This window comes from Zootoca vivipara, chromosome 11 (assembly GCF_965207765.1).
Source record: "Zootoca vivipara chromosome 11, rZooViv2.hap1.1, whole genome shotgun sequence".
In the NCBI taxonomy this organism is placed as follows: domain Eukaryota; kingdom Metazoa; phylum Chordata; class Lepidosauria; order Squamata; family Lacertidae; genus Zootoca; species Zootoca vivipara.
The window spans coordinates 7604209-7630932 of NC_142594.1; the positions used below are offsets into that span (position 1 = coordinate 7604209).

General features: G+C 42.9%; 1 protein-coding gene across 1 annotated transcript in view; it reads right to left on the reverse strand.

Annotated features, from left to right (window-relative positions):
• The window catches only part of AVL9 (AVL9 cell migration associated), a 33915-nt gene that overhangs the window by 4008 nt on the left and 3183 nt on the right, over positions 1–26724 (reverse strand). The window contains exons 2-15 of the mRNA XM_060280586.2: positions 21588–21708; positions 19439–19524; positions 17518–17589; positions 16791–16880; positions 15488–15554; positions 14927–14967; positions 12121–12159; positions 9908–9977; positions 8715–9265; positions 5303–5437; positions 4518–4737; positions 3153–3270; positions 2204–2257; positions 804–892 (exon numbers count right to left, since the gene is read on the reverse strand). Of these exons, the coding sequence (XP_060136569.1) occupies positions 804–892; positions 2204–2257; positions 3153–3270; positions 4518–4737; positions 5303–5437; positions 8715–9265; positions 9908–9977; positions 12121–12159; positions 14927–14967; positions 15488–15554; positions 16791–16880; positions 17518–17589; positions 19439–19524; positions 21588–21708 (1753 nt within the window). The remainder of the gene's footprint in view (positions 1–803; positions 893–2203; positions 2258–3152; positions 3271–4517; positions 4738–5302; positions 5438–8714; positions 9266–9907; positions 9978–12120; positions 12160–14926; positions 14968–15487; positions 15555–16790; positions 16881–17517; positions 17590–19438; positions 19525–21587; positions 21709–26724) is intronic.

Below are 26724 nucleotides of genomic sequence, written 5' to 3' on the forward strand. Positions count from 1 at the left end.
TTTCTAAAGCTGGTTCAGACTGGCGAAGCTTGGGATGAACATTCCCATAGGTCTGTGTAAGTATGCAACACTCATAGCTATCTCTGGAACTGCTGGGTTTGAGGAAAGTGAGCTGAGGAGTATGCAAGGCTGGGGGGCTCTCCTCGTTGCAGTAGAAAACTTGATGGCTGAGATGATAGGCATGTGGAATCTTACAGCTTTCAAATTCCAAAAATGAGGGGTGCTAAAAGATGTAACATGACTTGCGAATCCCAAATATATTTTGATTAAGTTAATATAATTTCGTTCTGCTTGGTTAGATGTGTGTAAAATTGTATAGAAATTATTGAAAATGATTGCCAAGTACTTGCAATTATATTACATAATAATAATAATAATAATAATAATAATAATAATAATAATAATAATTAGCATCACCTGACATTTTCAGAAGGTAAAATTAAATTTCTTTGGTTTATGTGGTTTTTACCAAGCTAGATGTTGTCCAATCACAAAAATAGTAAGATTTGAATTCCTCACACCCAAAAACATATTTTTAAGACCCCTCACTGAAGAAATATGTGAAATGACACATCCTACAAGTGTTGTGCATGAAGTTTCCCGTTTCACTTCTCCATACATAGTGCTTCAGCTAGTTTCCAGCTATCCCTTCATTTACGGAAGGTAGCAACATTTGTGTGCAGTTGGTGGAGATATACCCCACCCCCAAGATTCATGAAACAGGCCATGAAAGTTAAGGTTTCTGTTTGCAGCATACAAATGTCACAGCACATAACGTGGTTTCCAGTTACGAAGCATCTTACCTACGGCTCTTCCTGTCTGTACAACATTCCGGCTGGTTGTAGCCATGGCATTTCCAATCTTCTTGCCCCGTTCACTATTCTGAACAGAACTAAACGAGAGAGAAATGTCATCACATCCTACAACTGACTTTCACTGTTTCCAAGCATGTAAATTGATCATGAAACTAAACAAAGGAGTTGGCAATAAAGAAAGAAAGAAATACCTAGTAGGCAGATACTTTTATTAGGCCAAGGTACTAGATTTAAAGGGCAGGTATTAAGCCCTGTGGCCAGTAACTCTCAAACAATAATAAAGGTTCTTTATAATATTGTAAGCATGGATATAGATCTAGTTTGCACATTCTGTTAAACCATAGTTGTAAAACCCAACTCAACTACCAACAAAGGGCATTTTAAAAACGGAAAGAATTAGAAACTATAGAAATAGAGAAAGCAATGATACAACTACTATATTTAAAGCAATTTTTTTTTGTAAATTTGGAGAGAAATAAAAAAACGTTAACAGGTACAAAGACCAAAACGGGGGAAAGTATTTTCTACTAAAATTTTGTGAAGATTTAAGGGGTTTTCATCATCTCTGTACTCTTCTAAGTCCACTCCACTCAGGAGAGATACAAAAAAATCTGGACACAATAACACCACCAACTTTGGGGGATGCAGAGGCAAAACGTATGGAAGAGCTGATTATATAAGAAGAGATTAAATATTTCTTTTAAAAAAGGTAGGCAAACCCCAGGCGCAGATAGGTTCTCCACAGTATTTTATAAATCATTTAAATCTGATGGTTACACATATGACCAAACTACATATTGACGTTCTAACTGAGACCTATCACCACCAATCTGGAAACAACTGAGGATAGTAGCAATCCCCAAACCATACAAGGACCTCTCAAAGGTAGAATCTTATCATCCAATTTCTGTATTTAACCTGGATTATAATTCTTTCTACAGCAGAATGGTCAACAGAATGTAAAAATAATAATAATGAAAAATGCATTCATCTGGATCTGGTTGGTTTGTCCTGGGCCGTAAGATTACAGAGCCAATAATAAACATAATTTATTATGGTAAACAAACTATCCCATCAAGTGCTGCTTTGTGCGGAACGCAAAGTCTGTACTGCGTTCGCACAAGTGTGGCATAGGGAGGCACGGGGGATGAGTGAAGTGGGGACTTTTGAGCAATGTGCAGCAGCATGCTCCTTGTTCACGTTAGACGACAGCTTATTTTAAAACCATGGTTTAGTGTTACGTGTAAACTGGGCCACAGAGTCAACCGGACAACTATTGTGAAGATTTCAACAGTCATCGCCTGCCAGAATACCAAACCCCAGTTTAACATGCTCGCCAATTTACAAAAATCCTAGCCTTTAAAAGCATATTCGGTTATGGTACTTACTGTGACAATCTTAATTTTACATCTGAAACCGAGTATTGGCCCTGGAATGGGTGACTGAAAAGTGTTTTGGAAGGAGGTGGAAGAAAAGAGAAGAGAAAAACAGAACACAATTTTAAAATGTTTTGTGTGTTGTAACAATAAAAACAGAAACCATAAGCCATTCCTCTCTAACTAGACTGAAAACATTAACATTTCTTGACTCCTGCTCTGATCAGTTTGCATGGGGGGGAAGGGGAGATCTCAGAGGCCCCAATGACTGTACAGTGGACAAAACATTTGGCACTGATCCATCTCTGAATTTCTTCCCTGGGTTACAACCTGCTACGCCTCTGAAATGCCTTCCGTTTTAAAGTGGCTGTTCAGTTACACCACAGTCACTTCCAATGTCCTCCAGTCTCTCTTACTTCTGACTCTATGGGACAGTGGCCACAATCAGGAGCCAAGGGCTTCTGCACCTCCAAACAACTGTTTATGGAATAAATTAAATTCTTGGCTAAAAGCCTCTGAAGTTCAGTTGTAATTACATTCAGATAAAATGGTCAAACATCAAGAGCACAGATACACCCTGCTGTTAGGGGCCTGGAAGCACTAATTTCTTGAATTGTGTTGCGTTCTGATCTTCAGAAGCAGGACAAATTTTGGCCACCTTACACCAGGCAAGCAGGCAGAGAGTACCATATTCTTGTTTATCTAAAGAACAGCCTTCAAGGCAAGCTAAATGTAGAACATGCAACATCTGAAGCACAAGCAAGGAGAAAGATATGTGGGGAAAGTGAGTTCCAGAACTAAAACTTTGTAATTTCAAAGCTTGATACTACTAGGAAATGGAGAATTCTTGCTTGTGCTTCCTGGAAATTAAATGGCCGACCTCGGAAGTCACAGGTGCTCAAGACGACAGCACTCCACTCTCTACTTCTTCCATACAAACATTTAAGCTAAAATTTCTTACCTGGGATTTACCTCTGCGAGAGCTGGGTGTTTATTGCTGTTCCACACTCTGTAATTGTGTGTATTCTTCCAAGCTGCTACAAAGGTGGTTCCAAAGTCTGATAATATTTTTTCATTGTCTGATGAATGAAATAGATAAGAGAAACCTAAGCAGTTTCAGTACTTCGCATGCTATGCGTGTGCATGCAAAGAAGCGAGCACATTTTAATTTTTAAAAAGGCAGTGTGCACCTTCGGCATAGTAATACTGTCAATGCAACAAATAGAAAGGGGATGGTGCTGGCTAACAGACTGGATTTCCACATGTTTGAAAGCCCAAAAATCTTTCTTATTTCCCCCCCTTGATGTGTTGTGTATCACTGTGAATACAGGTGTGCAAGGGCTGGTGTCACCCCCTGATTACGTCTATGACAGTGATGGCCAAACTTGGCCCTCCAGCTGTTTTGGGACTGGAATTCCCATCTTCCCTGACCACTGATCCTGTTAGCTACGGATGATGGGAGTTGTAGTCCCAAAACAGCAGGAGGGCCAAGTTTGGCCATCCCTGGTCTATGACATACCAAGTCACTGAAAGACAGCTCCTCCACAGTTGTTTTTCAAAGGCATGGCGTCAGCAGACAAAGACACCAACCTCATATATAAACATGCACCTGGGCTAGCATTCAAGAATAGGAGTGTGGACTTGGGACCTATTGGCAAACAGGCAAATCTATCCTTCCCCACTCAGTGCAAAGTGGCAGCTGCTACTGCCAGGAAGCAAATAAAAAACTGGAAATAAAAGGTTTAATTAGTGAAATTGATGGGAAGTTAAAACTAAGCAGATTATGCAGTTAAGATATAAAAAAACAGCTTGAAAAGAGACAGAATTTTAAGAAGGAACTAATCTGGGTTTTAACGGGATTTGGAGAGATGGGACCATTTCTTCTCATGCATCTGATATAAAACACTCCACATCATCACACAGTCCTTTAGACAGAACCAAGCGCTTTGATAGTAAAACCTGGGTCTGCGTTACTGTGTGCTAGCATGTAGCATCAGATCAGATTAAGAGGCAGATTTAGGGCTGTGTGACCAGTTTGGTTGCACTAAGTGCGGAGCCCCGGGGGCGCTGCAACTATGATGTAGAATGGAAGGAGAGAGGCAAGAGGGCAGCAAATTCTGACATTGCACAGGGTGCTGCTAATATTTGAGACCCTTTTTTTTTAATACAGCATCAGAGCTTCTATATGGTTGCTAACCAGGTCAGACCCAGATCCCTATATTTCTTTGTCCTTTCCTTTTACTCTTTCTAGTTACAGCTGCTAAGTATATTCTTAGAGGATTTTTTAAAAAAATAAAAAAATGAAAGCAATGACACCAGGGTTTACCTGGCTGCAGAGTAGCAGCAAGCAGCGCATGGAGGTATGAGCCAAACTGGGCTCGAATCCACTCATCTCCTCCTTCCCAGCCAGTGCCGTCTAGGAAGACATCGTCCCGGTTCTCAGTTACGTGCTTCACCAAGAAGTCTGCAAACCTCAAGTCAGCTGTTGTGGGATTCAGAACCTTCCTGAGCTCTGGATCATGGACTTGAACGAGAGCTTCCTCAATCTGTTGAGAAAAAATCCAACATGAAAAAGCAGTGCAGAGGAAAACGTAACAACCCGAGCTGAACTCTTAAGAGGAGCTACTCTTAAGAGATGGAACTCATTCTGGCTGCAGAGTTGCAGGTGGCAACAGTGTCTTACAACTAACTCAGTCACCAATCAACCATCTCTAGTCCCTACAAGCAATCAGCTTCTTTTTCCTTGTGATGAACTGAGGTATAGAATAGACCACAGAGTGAATTTGGGGTATGGGTCCTGTTTGGGGGAGGCAGGGCTGAACAGTCTCTCTCTGGGTCTATTTCAACTCTGCAACTGGATTGCTGGAGAAGTTCTCCAAGCAATGTTCCCACTCCATAAAGAGACAAAATAGGACTTGGGATAGGAAGAATCTTCCTGTTGGGTAGAATATATCCAGTAGTTAAGCAATTGTATTTGTTTGGAAGTATGACGCTTTGCCAGCTGTATCCTTATTTTTATGGCACATTTACCAAAAAAAACCCTCTCTTTTTTTTTAAAAAAAAGCTGCCATTCAGTTACCCGCCTATGATATAAAAGAAAATGATTCATACCTCTACAATAGCATCACTTAGATGCTTTTGCTGACGGAAAAGGATGTTGGTGGCTCCTGCAACAAACCCACGAATGGTTATATCAGACAGGAGATGGTGTTGTTGCAGCGCCATGTACGGCAAGCAAAGGTATCCCTGAAACAGAGAAAAGGGAGGAAGGAGATCAATGTGAGAAAGAAAAAGGTTGAAGAGCAGGAGCTGTGATGTTCTAATGAACAAGGAAAAAATAATGAAGATTTTAATTGCAACTTGAACTGTTACTTCCTCATCAGTTAACAATTACACCTCAGTGAAATATTGCTCTGTTGAGTTAAACTATTACTGTCAATAAATTAGCATGAAATCTAGGCAGGATACAGATTCAGCAAACTATATGAACACTCCCTGTGCTCAGATACTGCCTCCTCCCCAGACATACATGGGAGCAAAAATGAATTACATCTAAAGCAGACAAACTGCAGTTTGAAGCCTTTGCTCTGGGTTAAATTGGAAGTGAATATGAAAGGAAAAGTGTGGGAGGGAGGGAGGGAACATAGAAATGCAAGGCTTTTTTGTAGTAACGCCAAACCAATGTCTTGTGGTTCCTTGCTTTAAATACGACGTTGATGGTGCCTGCATTTTATAGTTGTCAGATAAAGGGCAATGAGAACAGACTGATCTGACTGCAAGCCCAATTATTGTGACCTTCGGAGTCTCAGCAAAGAACGTAAGGACAGAACGTACAATGCTGGGAAGTTGTATATGAGTAAGGCACACTGCAAAAAGTTGAGCATTTCATTATTAAATTTTATAGGAAACTGTCACCACTAGAACCCTCTTGCTTTGCGACTACTCATTTTTAGAAATACACCCCCTCCCCCAGTAGCACTGCAGTAACATTGTGAGTTTAACATGGAAAATTTATGGTGGAGGAAGGGGAACTGTTTTTAAGTGAGTAACTATGGAAGAATTACATGAAATCAAGCTTATGATACAACAGTATCCTATAAAAACTCAGGTTTTCCAGCTAGTGTTTCACAAAATCAAGATTACAGAGCACATGGCTATAGTTTGCATTTGTCTGCCATCAATTACGCCAGTATTTTCCAGGAAAGTTTACTATTTTTAAGAAGTCTTTGAACAAAGCACTTGTATGTAGATTATACCCTAAATTCAACTGATGCTATTGAAAGCATAATAATTTAAACTTATAAATAGAATCAGTAACTCTAGCCCACTTCCAGCTGTTATAAAAATTGTGCTGTTGACTTGAAAGACTAGAGACACATGGGGGGGGGGGAGAGAGAAAGGAAACAAACATGAACGGGGGCACTGCCTCAAACAATCTGGGCATGAGAGACAAGAATTCCCATACTATAACAGCTGTAATGTTGTCTAGCCCTTCAGACCGCTTCGCATGGTGCCTTTCCAATGTTTCGGTCCAAAACTCCCATATCACCCTTGACCATTGGCCTTGCTGGTAGGGGCCTAGGAGAGTTGGAGTTCATCTGGAGATCCCCACGTTGGCTACCTCTGGCTAAGGTATCAACATGCTCCTTGACATTATCTTTCTTAGAAGTTGTTCATGAGAGATTTATTTATGACTGTCAGCCATAGTAGTCAACGAAACCCAGATATTCTGGAGGTCTCTTTTAGACCAGCATTTCCCAATCTGCGGGTTGTGACCTGCAAATGGGTCATGGGCTCTAGGATTCTTGTTTGGATGTCTCAAGTTACAGATATAAAATTGGCAAACATGCAGTTAAAATGCATGAAGCCGATGGCTGCTGAGGTCCACAATTCATGTGACAATAAATTGGTGGGTGACCATTCCAAGTAACCACTGTTTTACACTACTGTATAGATAATCCCGAGGGACGCGGGTGGCGCTGTGGTCTAAAACACTGAGCCTAGGGCTTGCCGATCGGAAGGTCGGTGGTTCAAATCCCCGCAACGGGGTGAGCTCCCGTTGCTTGGTCCCAGCTCCTGCCCACCTATCAGTTCGAAAGCATGTCAAAGTGCAAGTAGATAAAATAAGTACTGCTCCGGCGGGAAGGTAAACGGCGCTTCCGTGCGCTACTCTGGTTTGCCAGAAGCGGCTTAGTCATGCTGGCCACATGACCTGGAAGCTGTACGCTGGCTCCCTCGGCCAATAATGCGAGATGAGCGCGCAACCCCAGAGTCGTCCGCGACTGGACCTAATGGTCAGGGGTCCCTTTACCTTTACCTATAGATAATCCCTTAGTAGTAAGAATTTAATGAGTGTTTCATACTTGGCAAGTGCTGGAAACTGGCAGAGCTGGGAGTTGCTAGGTTAGGTCCCAGACTCACAAAGTCAGTGCTGCTCTTTTGAGACTCTTTGTATGGAGTAGGGACATAGAGCGGTATTCAACCAAGTCTTGCTCAGAGTAGACACATTAAGATTACTGAAATTAAGCCATGTGCATTAACTTCAGTGGGCCTATTCTGAGCTGAATAGCACTGAACACCCGTCGGAAGCTGCCTTATACCAAGTCCGATCTAGCTCATTATGGTATCTACACTGACTGGCGCAATGGCTCTTCTGGGTTTCAGACAGGGGAAATTCCTAGTCTTTCTTGGAGATGTTGGGGACTGAACCTGGGACCTTCTGCACTCTACCAATGAGCTATGACCCTATGACCCAGATCAGAGAAAGTGTGTATTATTTCCATCCTAACAGGGCCCTGCCATGAATGAGTACACCCCAGTTCCTGGTGATGGCATGAAGACTCTGGGGTGTTCTGTCTGTCTGTTGCTGCTTTTTGTCCCATTCCCTTTGGGTATTAAGATATCCTTGCAGTTTCCCAAAAGGTTAACACCACTGGCCCTGTCAGCACAGCTGCCCAGCTTGTATTACCAGGACAGGGAGAGCTGGTAGACTGTGCTGTGCATTATCTTCCTTTTTTATTGTCACATTATTGTATCCCCTCCTCTAATTGTGGAACTTTGATCAGATACCTCATTCATCTCTCTGCCACTGTGGCAAGTTTAAACTGTGCAAGGTTTGTTATGACCCCATGGCATTCACCATCCAAAAAAGGAGAGCTTGTAGAAGATGGGTCCTCACCTTTTCAAAAGACAAGCCATAATGTTTTGTTGACTGATTTACTAATTGGATTGCTTATTTCAGGCATCCCCAAACAGCGGCCCTCCAGATGTTTTGGCCTACAACTCCCATGATCCCTAGTTAACAGGACCAGTGGTCAGGGATGATAGGAATTGTAGTCCAAAACATCTGGAGGGCCGAAGTTTGGGGATGCCTGGCTTATTTGTTTTTTAATATTTGCAATCCACCTTTATGAGGAGCACTTGCTCCAGGACAGCTTACCCAATGAGAGGATAAAGATACAACTTTGCAACAAGATAAAAAGCAATGTGGCAACTTTCCAGAAGCCAGAACATGCCAGGTTACCTTAGTGAAAACAGCTAAGGGCATGCCATACTGATCTTCTTCCAAACCTGATATAAGGCCAGGAACAAAGACGGCGTGCCCTGTGTTAGGCTGAGGCTGCACAGTAATGGGAATGGTTTCAGAGACTGCAGGCTCCTTTGGAAGGATTTCAGTCTGTGCTGCTCCTGCAGGGATTTCACCTTCTCCTTCTTTCAAACTGGAGTCCTCCAGGATATTAGGATCCAAGGTTTCCCAGTCACTTTCAGATGATTCTGGAGAAGTGCGAGAGGGAGGTTTCAAATGCTGCCCATTGTCCCTGGAGATGTGTGCTCCATTGAGATTGTTCTCAGTCTGAAATAAAGGTGCATCTACTTTCTCAGTATCCCGTTCTTGGTTTCCTGACAACTTTGGGCCTTCTGCATCTGTTTCCACGTTTTCATTTGAAAGCGCCACAGTGGACAAGGAGACATAATAATCTGTAGGAGGTGGGACTTCCTGCTGTCCGACATCCTCTGAAACACTCTTCCTTGGCCGGTACTGTGAACAGTCAGTGAGACCATGCTCTATCATACCTAGAAATCATAAAAAAAAATCTCTTTGATAATAGCATTATGAAAAGTGAGTTTATCATAATACAAAACATATTGCATACTTTGAAAGCTACCTTACAGCTCTGTATCTGAAGGCTCCCTTTTTCCTGAGCAAAGATGCTTTAGCTGAGATTCCTGCATGCCAGGGGGTTGGACTAAAGGACTCTTGGGGTCCCTTCCAATTCTACGATTCTATAAATGATCTTAGATTTCCATGCACAGTATATTTATAGGTGAAGCACAGTTCCTTATACTTGCTAAAATATACCATACTAGTGATCTTTCATGAGACAAGCTGTATCCCAATGTCATTCTAATCTATGGTTTAGCAATACCTGAATGAATGTAGCCTTCTTTTGGCCCTGACATTTCCCTTCCTCCCCTCTTACTGTATGACTGGGAGTAGTAGTTCTGGTTAACCGTGATTTTTAATTTGGTCTGGGCCAGCAAACTGTGGTTTACATTAACTATGGTTTGTTTCAAACAATCCAACTTCAAACAGTGATTTCTAAAAATAGCTTGTTGAAACAAACCAACCATAGCTAATGACAGCTCTAGGTTCAGGTGACATGGGAAACTGCGTAACTTGCTTTCTGTTGTTGTAAATACTTTACTCTCACTTACCAGGAAAGAGTGATAAGACAGTCATTAGTGCTCCCACAAGCCTATTCACTGGAGAGATATAAAACAGAACCTGAAAGGGAGGGGTGGGTGGGAATGACAAACATTAATTTCTAGAGGAAGAGAAGCAAGAACAAAAAACAAACAATGGCAGTTCATAACACCCAGAATGACAGCAGCACATGACTTTCCGAGGCATATTATTCAGATAAATGTTTAAAGAACAGCATGCAGAACTCTCTACAGCACTGGAAAGAGGAATCACAAGCAACAATATTTTTTAAGCATTAGACACAATTTTTCCTGTGTTGCAGTTTGGATAAATTATTCAGGGGTGCCCCAACACCATCTATATCCAGAGCCTAGGAGCCAATGGAGTACTGTGTGCTGTTAAGAGTTCTTGGATGCATCTGGAGCCAGGTCTCGTGGTATATAGTCTGAGTAGCATGAACCTGCTCTTAGTTAAGGCCTATTCTTCAAAGAGGTTCACCCACTCTTGTTTCATGACGAACACACTACCCCCTCCTCTTCTGCAACATTTGTATTACATCTGGAAGAACCCTCCATGCTCCAGCACTCAGACTGAACTCAGAAGCAGAGGATTTGCTACTCTGCATTTGGTCTTCCTTCCTCATTGGTTCAAGGAAACATCCCACAGATTTCAGTGCATTAAAATGGGAAGGGTAAGTATGACTCGACGCTCTGGAGCACTCTTGCTTTTATGCTTTGTGACATGTAAAAAGTTCAGATTAATAATCATCTTCCCATGTTGCTGCAGCTATAGTAGCCTGCAGCATTCAATCCCCTCCACCCTTCATTTTTAAACCTATGTGGCTACTGGGTGAATATAAACCAAGGGTGCTTCACAGGCGCACCGTAGCCTCCTATGGTTCCTGCAAATGGTCTCAGTAAATATCCTCTCAAAAATCCACAATGCATGAGAAACGATTTGCTCTTCCTGCCCAGTTCCTATTTACACTGGCTTGGCCTGCCCGTATTTTATTACATGTCAAGGCGGTGACATGGTCTGAGGAAAGGAAAGGTGCAGAGAGCTGCGCTCTGGGAGTGAGCACAGTGTTGGCTGATGTAGCTGCCTTTTTCCCGACTGGGCAGGGCTGAAGGAGACATGCCTGTACCATTTTATGGCACTGTTCTTTTCTGCTTTTTTATATTTTGCAGCCATTTTTTTGTTGCATACAGCTGCCTCTTTACATTTGCATATCTGTACACACATACAGGCACACCACGACTTTAGCAAAGTTCGCTTACCTTTGCCATGGCAACTGCTGCTGAATTGAAACATTAAAAAGCAGGCAAACAGAACAGGCACGTCTCCATACTAGCTAACTGCATGCGTGGGATAGCTCATAACATCTATCCATAATGGCTTTTATTTTTTATTTTATTTACAACATGGTCCACAACAACTCATACATACAAACAAACCCACCACCATTGACAGTTTATTTACCAAAATTAAACTCCTATCCCCTTACACAAAGAACACATAACATAAAAAAGACCTCCTTTATTCTGTAAATGGCCTCCTTATTCTTGTGTACTGTTTCTTTTATATGTGATTATTACAATTGTTCCTAATTATGACTTAAAAAACCACAAAGTCTCCTACAGAAATTGAAACAAGTCCAGGTGTATATTTTGGGGCACTGTTTGGTAAAGTATTCTCTGCATTTTCCCCATTCTTTTTGGAATTCTTGTCTAGGTTGTCCCCCAATTGTCTCTATTGATCTGGCCAATTCAGTATAATCTAATAATTTGTCCTGCCATTCCTTTTTGTTGGCACAAATTCTTTTTTTCCAATTTCTGGCAATTAAGGTCCTCGCCACGCCTGTGGCATACGGGAATATTTTCCAATCCTCTTTTGCTATACCTGTGTCTGTTATTCCTAATAGAAAAGCTTCTGTATTTTTCACAAAATTATATTTAAACATTTTTTAAAGTTCATCATATACTGTATATCCCAGAAGCTGTTGATTTTTTTCACAGGTCCACCAGATATGTATAAGTGTCCCTTCTGCTTTACCGCACCTCCAACACAGGCTTGCTTTTGTTTTATACATTTTAGCTATTTTGGCAGGTGTTAAGTACCATCTATAAAAGATAATGGCTTTTAATCTATATTCCATTACACTACGTCATTAAGCAAGTCCATTTCAGTTCTTTCTGCCAACTTGGGGAGAAGGAAAAGATCTTACCTTTTTCTCTAGAAGAATCAGCTTAAAAAGTATTAAGACCTTCAAAACAAAGAGACACAAATCTTAAACAGCAATAGGTAGGCATATTAATATTTCATTATATCATTTCCATTTGACACTTCAGAAATGCACAATAAATACCTGAACAAATGATTTCATTTACTTTTATAACTTGGCTTTTCTTTTAAAATACTCAAAGTACCCAAAAGGATCGATCAACCAATTAAACAACTCATAGTAGCAGCACAGATGAGTCATTATACATTTCTAGGTTTTACTCCCAGATATGGGACAGAAACAGCTTTGGTCGTCCTGGTGGATGAGGTACAATGAGAACCAGACAAGATCACAACACGATTCATTTTCTTAGACCTCTCAGTGGCATTCAGTACCATTAACCATGGTGTTTTCTGGCCTGTGCAGCTGGATTGGAAAGGGGAGGAATGGTACTACATCGGCCCCAGTCCTTTCTGGATGTTTGGTCCCAGAATATGATACTGGAGGATTTCTCTTGTAGCCTATACCTCTGGCTTCTGGAGGCCCAAAAAATTCTATTCTGTCCCCCATGCTGTTTGTCTTCTAAGTCAAACCATTGGGAGAAACCACCCAGAAGCTTGAGCTCAAATTGCAGGTGATGCCAAGCTCTGCTTCTCTTTCCCACCTGTCAATCTCAGGGAGGCTGTGGAAATCCTAAATGGGTGTCTGGAGACAGTCCTGAGGTGAATAAGGGTGAATAAACTGAAACTCAGGCCAAATAATATACAGGTGCTATGCCTGGGGAAGCAAGCTAATCTGGACACTGGGGTACAACTGCTATTTGATGGGCCTTGACTTCCCTGAAGGACCAAGTTTGTGGTTTCTCTTCGGCTCAGCACTATTTTGGGAAGCACAAGTGCCTTTTTTCCAGGGGAAACTGGTATGCCACCTATGACCTTATCTACAGAGACTGGACCTTGGTTTTAGTAATCCATGTGATGGTCACATCCAAGATAGATACTGTAATACACCGTACATAAGGCTGCCTTTGAAGATTATTTGGAAATGTGAACTGGTACAGAATGCTGTTGTGTTTGACTGCTGGTGGGTGCAAGATGATCAGAGCATGTAACACCAATTCCGGGCCATGTTTAAAGTGCTGGTTTTAACATTTAAAGTCTCAAATGGTTTGGGGCCATGTTACCTGAAGGCCGTCTACATCAGTACAAGATCTGCCTTGAAAGGAAGCTGCCTCACACAAGGTCAGATCTTTTGTCCATCTGGATCAGTGCTTTCAATACTGACTGGCAGCAGCTTTCCATGTTTTTAGGGAGAGGACCTTGAACCTTCTGCATGCAAAGCAGATCTTCTACCACTGAGCTGCAACCCTTCACTATTAAGCATCACATTTAGCCCAAACGAACTAAGCCAACTATCAACCACACAGAACAGTAACTTTTACAAACTCAATACATTTGAGAATGAATCCCCTAATAAACCTTTGCTGGAGCAGATGCATCTTCACTGTTTGTCAAAAGCAGAGCAAAGGCAGAAGTACCGTGTTTCCCCCTTTTTAATACGTAGTCAGAAAGTAAGCCATAGCAGGCTTTTTAAGCATTTGTGCAGATTAAACACCCCCTGAAAATAAGCCATACCTCCGCACAGCAGCGCCGCTCGCCTCGAGGCAGCGGGACCCAGCAGCAGCGTCGTCCTTGTCCTCCCGCTGTTGCTGCTGCTGCTGCCGGGCCAGGCAGAGGTGAGGCCGCTGCTCGCCCCTGTGGGCTGCACCACTGGAGTGATGGACGGCGGCGGGAGCGCTGCTGGCTCCTTCCGCGACGCTGGAGTGTCATGGGCTGCATGGCCCAAGGCAGAGTGGTGACGGGAGGCCCGCAGGCCCTTCCGCACCACCGGGGCGACACACGGCGGGAGCGCTGCTGGCCCCTTCTGCGCCGCCAGAGCGCCCGGCGAGGAGGCCTGCCGCCCCGGCGCCCAGAACCAGCAGCGGCAGAGCGGAGCGCTCCGCAGCGCCGATCGGGCGGAGCGCCGATCGGGCGGAGCACTCCACAGCGGCGATCGGGCGGAGCGCTCCGCAGCCCCAATCGGGCGGAGTGCTCCACAGCGCCGATCGGGCGGAGCACCGAGCCAGCGACCTGGCCTCTTCCTGCCTGCCGCCCCGGCGCCCAGAACCAGCAGCGGCAGAGCGGAGCGCTCCGCAGCCCCGATCGGGCGGAGCGCTCCGCAGCCCCGATCGGGCGGAGCACTCCACAGCGCCGATCGGGTGGAGCACCGAGCCAGCGACCTGGCCTCTTCCTGCCTGCCGCCCGCTGCCCAGAACCAGCAGCGGCAGAGCGGAGCGCTCCGCAGCCCCGATCGGACGGAGCGCTCCGCAGCCCCGATCGGGCGGAGCGCTCCACAGCCCCGATCGGGCGGAGCACTCCACAGCGCCGATCGGGTGGAGCACCGAGCCAGCGACCTGGCCTCTTCCTGCCTGCCGCCCGCCGCCCAGAACCAGCAGCGGCAGAGCGGAGCGCTCCGCAGCCCCGATCGGACGGAGCGCTCCACAGCCCCGATCGGACGGAGCGCTCCACAGCGCCGATCGGGCGGAGCACCGAGCCAGCGGCCTGGCCTCTTCATGGCCCGGCTGAGGAGGCCTGCCGCCCCACCGCCCGGAACCATAGATACCATAAAAACATAATAACAATAAGACATCCCCTGAAAATAAGACACCGTGTGTTTTTTTGAGGAAAAAAAGTTATAAGACGGTGTCTTAAAAAAGGGGAAACACGGTAGATGTAACCTCCCTCAGGATTCACATCAGGAAGAAACATACCTTGTGTCTAAACTGAAGGACAAGATCTCGTGGAGACAGGCCTAAAAGGAGGGACAGCAAAACAATTAGCAGAACTTAGTAAGAACCACCAGCTCTTCCTGCTTGTAAATGTGGAGAAACCTGCTGGCAGCAGGATTAAAAGATTTTGTACTATTTTCCCAGCCCTTAGGGGCAAAGAATCCGTGTGAGCTACATGGTTCATTGACCACAAATGCAAATTGGATTTTAACTACCAATAATAGTTGACTGCCTTCTCCTATTAAAGCCAGGAGGAAGGAACATTATACGGCCCTTCTCCTATTGATAGGCCTTTAATAATCCACTCATTACTTTTGAATAAACATGATTTTGAAAAAGCACCTGAGCAGCTCTCCTCACCCACCAGTGAAAATGACAAGCAAAGTGACAGGTTTAGCTAGCCCCGTGACTGATGGGAAAAGTAATCACAATAATTAGTACATTATTTAGGTGCACACAGGCTTGGCATTAGACTTTAGTACCAATCAAGTACTTTAGGAAATGAAAATTGAACAGTTGTGTTATTTAGTGAATATTGCTTACCAAGATAAACTTGTGATCCTTCCAGGGGGCTTCCTCCCAGAGAGCTATTCATATGCTCATAAAGTTCCTGAAAAGCCATAAATTTTTGAAAGCATTAAAAACACTTTCTAAAGGCATCTACTAGAAAATAAATGAAAAGGCTTCATACAGCATGGATCTGCCAAAATACTATACTACTAAGAAGATTCTTGGCATTATTTTCAATGAGTTACTAAATACACAGACAGCAATCCAGAGGCTTCAGCTGGAATCCAAAGGGATCCTTTGGTAGAACCCAGAGTGGCTGTAAACCCAATGGGATCTTTGACCCATTTTAATGTTCTACACCACCAATGGCATTTGAAAATCCTCTCATTTGCAATGGGGTATGGGGGAAAGCACTGGTTAGTTCAACAACATCTGGGGACCCAAGGTTGAGAAAGGCTGATCTTGGCACATAGGGCACTGCCTTAAGCTGAGCCAGACCCACTCATTTACCTAGCTCAGTATTGGCTACACCAGGGGTGGGCAGAAAGTAGTCTGGGACTTATCTAATAGATCCCTGGGTAATTTTCAGTAGATCAACAAGCATTTCTGACTCACAACTATTAAACAAAGGTGGCAACAAAATGGCTCTTTGTTGAAATGAAGAAAGTTTGGAGTAAGCAGGAATGGACTTTGGTGGGGAAGAACTGTGAGGTTCTGGATCTCAAAAAGAAATCCCCGGGGTCAGAATTCTTTAATTCTAAGTGTGTGCCTTTTTGCAGCAGGTGGAGCTCAAGGTGCTAGCAAGAAAACCCTAAGGATACCACAAGGCTGCCCACCCCTGGGTCTTCACTGGTGGTAGCTAACATGGTGTGCTTGAGAAGCTGTTGGACTCCAACTTCCCTCCAGCCAGTATGGTCAGTGCTCAGGGACTGTGAGAGTTGAGTTCATCAACGTCTGGAAAGGACAACATCCACATCCCCTGGTCTATTTTCTTTATTTCGTAAAAAGTATATACTGCTTGATTTAAACGTGTGCACCCCCCACAAAAGTGGTTTGCAAAAAGATAAAACAATATAATCGAGAAAAAGAAACCTTCTGAATGCAAATAATGTAAGCTAAGGGCCTTCCTTTCTATCCTGGCTGTGGACTCCAGTGAGTTGACCTATCTGTCAGTCTGCATGGGCTTCCCCATTTGCTTCAAGGGAAAGGAAAGCTAAGCAGGTAGAAATGATGGAAGGGCGACTTTAAAGTTTAGGAATCAAATCGATAATAATGAAGGTCCTCTGCGGTTCATCAGTATCACACAAGAGTTTGTATTTCTATACATAAAACTTACCTTAAGTATTGAAATTTGTGAGAAGTCTTTTTCTTCAAAATAGGCATGTGTAATTAGCTGCAGCTTAGCCTGGAGCAGCCCATAAAGAGGCTGGAAAGTAAAACACATCATCATGTTACAACAAGAAAGGCAGGCACACAGTCAAGGACAAAAACAGCTACCCTTCAAAACAAATTACTGTACACATATTGATCTCAAATTGATGACAAATTACACATACATTAGGTCAGTGTTTCCCAACCAGTGTGCCTCCAGATGTTTTGGGACTACAACTCCCATCATTCCTGACCACTGGTCTTGCTAGCTAGGGATGATGGGAGTTGTAGTCCCAAAACATCTGGAGGCACACTGGTTGGGAAACACTGCATTAGGTAACAGTTTATTTAGAATGATTGACTATGTCAGTCATCCTGCTGTCAAAACAAGCAATAGTTTATAAATGTGATAGTGTTCCTATCTGATCAGAGTAGTGTGATAAAATACAGGCAAAATTGGGCTGCCTTGCTCCATTTGAGAGCTGGTGTAGAGTTACAGTGTTGGGGGAAATGCTCTGGAGTGTATTAAATTAGACATGCTGTCATTTGAAGAGCTTGCAAATGGCATTTTCCTGTTAACTAGAATATGATTTTGAAAGAATGCCTTTGTCTTGGATTTCAACAGGAGTGTGCCTAATATGAAGGAAAGATACCCAAACAGGCTATTTTTAAGGCATGTAACTATCTCTTACCAGCTGACTTAGAACACAGACACTTTTCTGTACTGTTTCTCGGGTAACATCTGCTTGCCGTACTTTCAAGGCCTTTGAAAAAGAGTAAGAGAGAACAAGCTTTTACTGTATTTTTTACACATCCGCCTTTAAGGAACAAATACTCATTTAGCCGCAGCATTCATAAAAACAACTGAGCACTCTACAAAATAAAAAAATAGGACAGGCTCTGCCTGTAGTCATGTTGTCTGATAAAGCACTAGGCATGTTATGGAGAAAGGAGAAGGAAGGTAAAAAAGAAGGGAGAGAAGAAGGGGTCAATAAGGAAAAGCCAAGTGAAAAGATTTGCTTTGAATACACTAATAGAAGAGGAGATCCATTCCTTTTCTATACATTGTCTACACTTTCAGCAACCCCAGTAATTATATCAACTTTAATGTATTTATGAAGCTTCCACAAGTTTACATGTGAAGACATACTTTAGTTCTGAAAAATAAGGCAGACTTTTCCTGTGTAAGAGGAATGTTGGAGCAGATACTATCCTTACAGGGCAAACAATCCTATGCATAGATCTACCCATTCGAGGTCAGTGGAGCTTGCTTTCAGGAAAGCATGCATGGGACTGGGAACCTAACATTCACACAGGCTCATCCTTGTAATGCTAAACCATGGTTTTGCATTATGTGTGAACTGAGTCACAATGCCAGTTGTTTTCTTAGCCAAAATCACATGGTACCACCCAGTGCTTTTTTTTTCTTAAAAAATGTTTAGGGGTACTCTCATTTTGACTCAAGTAAATCACCATTTCATAGTTCAAATCAGGAAAAATAAATACAGTAAATGGACAAAAGTACAAAGATTGTGTACCCCTGTATCCCCCCCCCGAAAAAAGCACTGGTACCACCATATAATTCACCCAAATTGCACCAAAAAGCAAGGGAGTGTAGATAGCATCAGGTCCCAAATAGACAGGTATGTTATATAAGATCTGTTTTTTAAATGCAGACATAGTAGCGAGTGAAGAAAAGACCAGTAAAACTAGAACAGCCACAGTGAAATAACACAGTAGTTCCATTGCCATAAATGTTTTATTGTAATATCCTGTGATATCCGGTTAGTGTTATGAAATTGCTGCAGAGGCTTAACAGACTATAAATGCTGCTGGAGTATGACAGGGTAACAATATTAGAATATAAATGAATAATTTAGGAACTCATGATTTTATAGAAAACTGGTTATAAAACTGTTTCTTGCATTATAATTTACAGTTTGTGGAGAATATTCTCTGGAGAATTTTCTAGCCGAGAATATTCTCATTCTCTAGAATATTCTCACCCCACATCACTACCCACGTAACATTTGATATCAAGAGAAGTCACTGTGTAAACAATGAACATTACTCCTGCAGTTGCATTCATGGTATCAATACAGGCCAGAAAATCTGCAGTTGGATTCCTAGCTAATGTTTTCATGTTCATTTATTGCACATCATGCTAAGCCATAGTTCAGTATGACAAACCCAAGAGAGCCTCCCCCTTCTTCTCCCATGTGACAGGAAGGAATTCAGAGTCTTTCATTTTGCTTAACCATGGTTTATCATGTCACTCAAACAAACAAACTTTGGCTCATATTAACTATATTTTGTTTGAAACAAAGGCTACTATAAAAAGTTCCTCAACAATTGCCAAATGCGAAGTCCAACAATTCACAAGAACTGAAAAAAAGCTCAAACATACGACAGAGGCGCTGTCATAAAAAGCTTCAGGAAGAATATTACCCTGCATCAAGGGCCTCAAAGACTTAATGTTCACATTATATCAATATCTGCACCAATACTTTGTACAAATGGTCAAATTTGGAGGGTGCCAAACTGGAGAAGCAACTTAAGTTTCTGCACAAGACCTTTTTTCTTTTAAAGTTTACACAATTGCAATATAATTACCTTAGCTTCAATCTGTCTGTAGCATGAGACACCATACACTGTACTTCGATCTCCGCTTCTTGGTGGCAAGTGAAAAAACACAGTGTCTGAAAGAGGAACGAAATGGTCTTACCATTCACTAAAGGCATCACATAGAGGTATGAAGCTTCTACAGCAGGCATCCCCAAACTGCGGCCCTCCAGATGTTTTGGCCTACAACTCCCATGATCCCTAGCTAACAGGACCAGTGGTCGGGGAAGATGGGAATTGTAGTCCAAAACATCTGGAGGGCCGAAGTTTGGGGGTGCCTGTTCTACAGTGTTATCCTGCTTCGTATCACCCTAAGAGCCAATTAGGAAGCTAGCCTAACATGTCCAGGAAAAGCTAAAACATTATGGTGTGGAATAATGGGTAGAACATGGGTCGACATGAGTATTTTGCATTACCATGCAGAGCCTGCTTAAGCTGCTTTACTGCCCTGGGGGAAATTAATTTTGCTCATCCATCAATGGATCTTTTTGTAACAGCCAGGAGTGCACCTCAGTCATCAGCGATAAGGAACTGTATCTTGCAGCTGCTGCTCCCTATCCCATTCCAGGGAACTATAAACCTGCTGCCCAAGAACTGGCTGGTTAGTTGAAATCCACAGGTGAAACTTGGCACCACCACCGTTCCTTGACTCTTGCAACCAGCGGCCTTTCTGTCAGCCTGTGATCCAAATTCTGTCAATAAGTCTCTTTGTCTCTCTCCTTTCTTGGCTTATTTCCTTCTGGCAGGTCCGGTTTCTAGGCCCTAACTGAAGTTTTGCCTGAGGCCTACCCTATTTGGCCATTCCTCAACTTCACACCTCCACCACCCGTGGTTTCCTTGGCTTCCGGCTTTTCATTATGCTGTTTACTTTACTGAACTTTCTTAAATCACTCTGTTTGTTGACCAGCCAATCTCCCCAGCCCTGCCCCATAGGACAGCTTCCTCATCAGCTGCTTCTTGTCATTCTACACTGCCTCTAATCTTCTCCCCGGGGTTTCTCTTTCTCAGGGCTCATCCACACTTCCACTCCCCCCCAGGAAAACCTGCTCTTCAGCACTGAATCGGAGCAAATGCCCATAGAGTTTTTCGCAGACTTATGTCTGCTCCGATTCAGCAGTAAAGAGCAGGTTTTCCTGGGGAAAGTGGCTGGGCAAACAGAAAACCACTTGGACCCATGCACCCTTCCTTCACTCACTTTGCCTTCACTCCCTCCCAGGATTTCCCAATCCACCACAGCCACCCATATGTCAGGTTTTAATCCTAGCCAAACTGGCATTTGCTTTCCTCACAGAAGATGGACAGCAAACAATTTAAGTTTCCTGCTTAAGTGAACATTCCAAGCCCCACCTTCCGCAAACTTAGCTAATCAGTGTTAGAGCCTTTACTGACACCTTAAAGCATACTTCCTGCCAAATCTGAAGCAGGAAAGGTATAGAGAAAAGTTTGCTAATAACTTGCTTGTCAGCTACTTTAAGAGCTGGCCAGGGTGTCCACCATCTCTCACTCCCACTTCAAATGAAGAAAAAAACTGCTGATCAAAGTTCTACAGATATAAAATTAAGCTTTTTGTGATCAACTGGATTTTTTGTTTTCAATTGTCAGTATTAATGGGCAAAGAGCATCAAGCTTGAATGGCAGCCTTACAAGAAGAAAGCACTTGCTCTAAGAACAGCTGTCTTACACTTTACAGCCAGAGCAGCGATACCCAGGGGAATGCTTTCAACTGAACAAGTCTGATTGCTTTGTTGCTATGATAGCTTTGTAACCATTACTTCTGCTTTTACCCAAACTATGCACTAATGCCTTGCTGCCATAGGAACAGATTGGCCTGCAGCTGTGTTTTGCCTTTGCATTTGGGGCTGAGACATCTAGGAATGTTTCACCTGGTGCAGTTAGAAGCAGGTAAACATTAACTAGTTAGTGTGTGCCCACTAGCCTATGTACCAAATTTGTGCATGCCTTGCCTAATTTATTCTCGGCGGAATATTTTGCGCCTTACCTTTGCAGCCGCAGGGACTAGAAAGCTGGTTAATATAAAATGTAAAAATGCTGAGACAGACAATGCCCAGTTCTGTGCTTGTTGGGCCCGATCACGTAATCCATGCAACATTGGGGGGAACCATCCCAAATGTCTCCTTACCTTCTTGATAGTTGTGAGCGCCATCCGGCAATGCGAGGAAAGGCAAGTATTTCCATTCCTCTGGCAAACTGTGATTGTCGTGGCCTTCTCCTGGGATTAGGGGAGGGTAAGAGAACTCAACCTGCAAAGAGGCATGTTATATTCAGTGAACTGGGAACAGAAGATGTAGCAAACCCAGCAGCCAGTATCCTGATATCTAAGTGAAAAATGGGTAACCAATCCCATTGCAATTCTTTTCCCTAAAACAAATACAGTACCGTAATTGTTCCCATCAATCCAGTCAACATGAAAAACAAACAAACGTGAAAGTGTAAGACATTAGGGATGATAGGGGATAATGGATACCACCACATTGGTATGAATGTGCTTTGCATCAATACGTAAAACAAACCACCTGACACTCAATGCTCCATAAACCTTTGCTTATGGTACATATCCCTCTCGAAATTGCCAGCTAATGCAGCGCTCACAACAACTTCAAATTTGCTGAAAGCTAGAACATGGGAACATCTATAAAATACAGAGAATGAAATTCAGTGATAACAAAACACACAGGCAGTATTACTGAAGAGATCAAATTCATTAAGGCACATTACAGCATACAGTATATTAAATGGCAAATATTGTGAAACTGCAGCAAGGGGGGTTCCTCCCATGATGTTTTCCTTTGTAATGGAACACTTTAGATTGTGAATTTTAATTCCTAAGAACAGAAGTGGGGTTGAAATACAGACCACCTCCTTCCCCTCCACCTTAAAAAACCAAAATCCTCCAAAAGTTAGTGAAGTAGTTTAATATTTTTAAGACCAATTTAAGGAATTATTGCCATGCTAAGGTGTGGTCAAAGTGCAAGTTCTGTCAGGCTCTTAAACACACAAAATAACATGATACTGAAATTAATGAGCCAGACTCTCTGCAAAAAACTCTTGTCTGTTCACCAGACCCCCCCCTAGTGTAAGAAGGTTCACAAGATGTGCGTTGACTATGCTCCTCCCAAAATCCTTTCCTGTTTGTTGCCTCTAAATTCCACCTAAAATTTCATAAATATATAACTTTGTCATTCTTCTAAAAATGTACCTCAGTACACAAAAAGTAACTTTTTTTGTTCAATAAAATAACACAAGAACTATATTTTATTTTATTTTAAACCACAGAGTAATGCAAGTATGGAACAGCCCTGTTTTCAGGAAATTTAATTTGGGAAAATAAATGGATTCAATGTGAAAAACCCTAGTTCTTTGCAAAATCACCATTCAATGATAATGGCTTCAATACAAAAAGCTCATCAAGGAATGCAAATTCAGCTAAGATTCTACCACAGATCTCCCTAATTCAATTTCAAAAGCAGATAACCTTTTTCTTCCTTATAGCATATTCACAAAAGGCAGTTATCCGAAAGGGAAACATCAGTGTCACAAGGTAGGCATCAGAGCAGAAATTATGATGCTTCACTTTAATTGGAACAACTTGCCAGTCATCGGGTAAGAACTTTATTCCATGTTGTGTCTGGACATATTTCTAATTCATAGCAGGGACAGTAACCCATGGTTTACAGAATTCAAGAATGCCCCAGAAATGACTGAAGCCTAATTATATGACTATTTTTCTGTCTGGTCAGGATTGAATCAAACTGTAGGCACAGTTTGTTGTGAGCATGTCCAGTTCTTTTTGCTTAACTTTTGAAGTTTTTCTTTGTACAAATGGGTACACAGGAGAGAGACTTCTTAATACTTCTGCTAATGTTTAAAAGGGTTTCTTATTTTTACTATCAGTTTGTTTTATTTTGGAATTACATAAGCCACCTTGTGTACTCTCCCCCCCCCCTGTAAAAAAGATGAGATTTACAACAAGTTAAGTGAAGTCTATTATGGCTTATTTACACATTATGCTTATATTTGAAATGATAAGGAAGAAAGATTATGATTTCATAAACTCTGCTCATCAGCTCTGCAGGATGGTTTCAATTTATCCTCCCTTCTTCTAAGGAATTTGGTGCCTTATGCAATGCTAGCTCTAGCTAAGGCTAATTTTCACAAATGACGAGGCACCCACAGGCCAAAAAGGTGCTCAACCAATTGCAGAATCAAGCTTGTAGCTACACATGAATTCACAACTGGAGCTTTGACAAACAATATATTGTATATTTTTGTTCTCAATGAATGTTGTCCAGATTTGCTTATAATAATAATTATAATAATTTATCATTTATACCCCGCCCGTCTGGCTGGGTTTCCCCAGCCACTCTGGGCAGCTTTCAACTGAATATTAAAATACAATAATCTATTAAACATTAAAAGCTTCCCTAAAACAAGTAACCTTTACATCTTTAGGGAAATTGTGTGACTGAGCAGAAAAGAAAAGGGAAAACATTAAACAATGTGTGTTAAGAATTATGGCAAACATATTATAGTAGCCCAACCTCAAAGTTCCTACCACATCTGGAAAAATAGTTGCCACAAACCTGCTACAGAGAAGAAATATAATTAGTCTTATAAGTGTGATGAAGCAAGACAGCTAATGATAGTTCTATTACCTCTGAGTTAAACGGCTACTTTAGACACACCCAACCCTGTGGGATTTCTCACTTTTTGAAAAACAGTGTGTACCTTGTAACAAACAGCTTTTGATATTCCTTTCAGTTTCAAAGAATGGCTTGTCGTGTAGCAGAAGGGCTGCTATTCGGGAAATATAAGCATAAAGTACCATTGGTGGCATATCCTGTAGTTCTTGGAATCGTAGAATGGTAGAGCTGGAAGGGACCCTGAGGATCATCTAGTCAAGGCATGGCCAAACTTGGCCCTCCAGCTGTTTTGGGACTACATCTCCCATCATCCCTAGCTAACAGGACGAGTGGCCAGGGATGATGGGAATTGTAGTCCCAAAACAGCTGGAAGGCCAAGTTTGGCCATGCCTATCTAGTCCAACCACCTGCAACGCAAGAATATGCAGCTGTCCCATACAAGGACTGAACCTGCAACCTTGGCATCATCAGCACCACACTGTAACCAATTGAGCTATCCAGTACTCAGGAAGGGAAAGCTATAAAAAAGTAAAAACCTATGTATTGGATGGGAAAGGACAGCATAATTTAATCAGTAACAAATGGTCCCTCTGAAAGGCAACCATCACTTGACTTATCATGCCAAACCGTCAGCTACTGTTGTCAGTTTCTGAGAGAAGCTCAACTGCCTTCCTAGAAAAAGTACTGGAACGGGACTGAAGAAAGGAAGCCATGGCTGCCAAGTTTTCCCTTTTCTCACGAGGAAGCCTATTCAGCATAAGGAAAAATCCCTTAAAAAAAGGGATAACTTGGCAGCTATGAAGGAAGCTCACTCTGGCTTCTGCCATCAGCTAGGAGCTCTGGGGCCACAGGAAGATCACCTATGCAATGCCACTCAGGAATAGCATAAAGGCAAGAAGGACACTAACTTGCTCCATCCATCAGCCACAGAAGGAATACTAGGAGGAGGGTCACTTTCCTCCTCCTTCATGCCTGAAAGACCACTTAGCTACAGCTGTCTGTTATCCTCTGAGTGCAGATACATGGGGGGAAAGGACTCTCTGGCCCCATCCATCAGTCAAAGGAACAAGAGCCCATCACTATTCAAGCAGTAACACCAAGGGACAATCAGCTTGTCCAAACAGGATATATATGCTCTTTTATAGATCACTGCCTTCTTCTGGTCTTGATGAACTGATCTCTCTTCTGCACTTTTTCTCTCTACTCCCTTTTCCTTATGGGCCTTGTCTTTTTTAGTTTGTAAGCCTAAAGGAAAGGCCTGTCTCCTTTTCTGCTTTTCTTTTTCTATTCTGTGTGCTGCTTTGAGAGACAATAACTGCCTGGAAAGTACCGTAACAATCCGTGTGATGGGTGGTAAAAGGCAGCAGAATTTAATAATTAGTACCAAGTAACAAGGGACGCAGGGACGTGGGTGGTGCTGTGGGTTAAACCACAGAGCATAGGCTTGCCAATCAGAAGGTCGGCGGTTCGAATCCCCGTGATGGGGTGAGCTCCCGTTGCTCGGTCCCAGCTCATGCCAACCTAGCAGTTCGAAAGCACGTCAAAGTGCAAGTAGATAAATAGGTACCGCTCCGGCGGGAAGGTAAACGGTGTTTCCATGCGCTGCTCTGGTTCGCCAGAAGCGGCATTGTCATGCTGGCCACATGACCTGGAAGCTGTATGCCGGCTCCCTTGGCCAATAACGCGAGATGAGCGCTGCAACCCCAGAGTCGGTCACGACTGGACCTAATCATCAGGTGGAGTAGTTAAACCACTGAGCCTAGGGCTTGTCGATCGGAAGGTCGGCGGTTTGAATCCAGACGGGGTGAGCTCCCGTTGCTCAGTCCAGCTCCTGCCAACCTAGCAGTTTGAAAGCATGTCAAAGTGCAAGTAGATAAATAGGTACCGCTCCGGCGGGAAGGTAAACGGCATTTCCGTGCGCTGCTCTGGTTTCACCAGAAGCAGCTTAGTCATGCTTGCCACATGACCCGAAAAAACTGTCTGTGGACAAACGTCGGCTCCCTCAGCCAGTAAAGCGAGATGAGCCCCAGAGTCATTCGCGACTGGACTTAACTGTCAGGGGTCCCTTACCTTTACCTTTACCAAGTAACAAACCTGAAGGGCAACAATCGCTTGGCTGGCTGCATCAAACAGTTTGGTGCTGGGGTCAGTTTCTGAGAACTGCCTTCTTAGACACAGTATGTCTCCACTGAGTAAGAAACAGTGTTCACAGAACAGAATCATTGTATTGTATAGCTGGAAGGGACCTTGATGATCATCTGACCTAGACCAACCGCTGCCATGCAGGAATCTCAATTCAAAGCATACGTGACAGACGGCCATCCAAACTCTGCTTAAACACCTCCAAGGAAGGAGAGTCCAACACCTCCCAAGGGAGTCTGTTCCATGGCTGAACAACTCTTAACTGTTGAAGGAGGAGGGAGAAAACTTGTTTCCCAAGAAATGTCTATAAAACATTATCAAACTGTGCCAACTTACATCAGTCAATTAAGTGCCCACCAGGAAGAATGTTACACAAGTCTGAGTGAACTTAACCTAATACACAAAAGGAATGTAGCAACTGAATTAATAAACACACACAAAGAATCAGCCAGCCTGTGACCAAATCCCAGACAA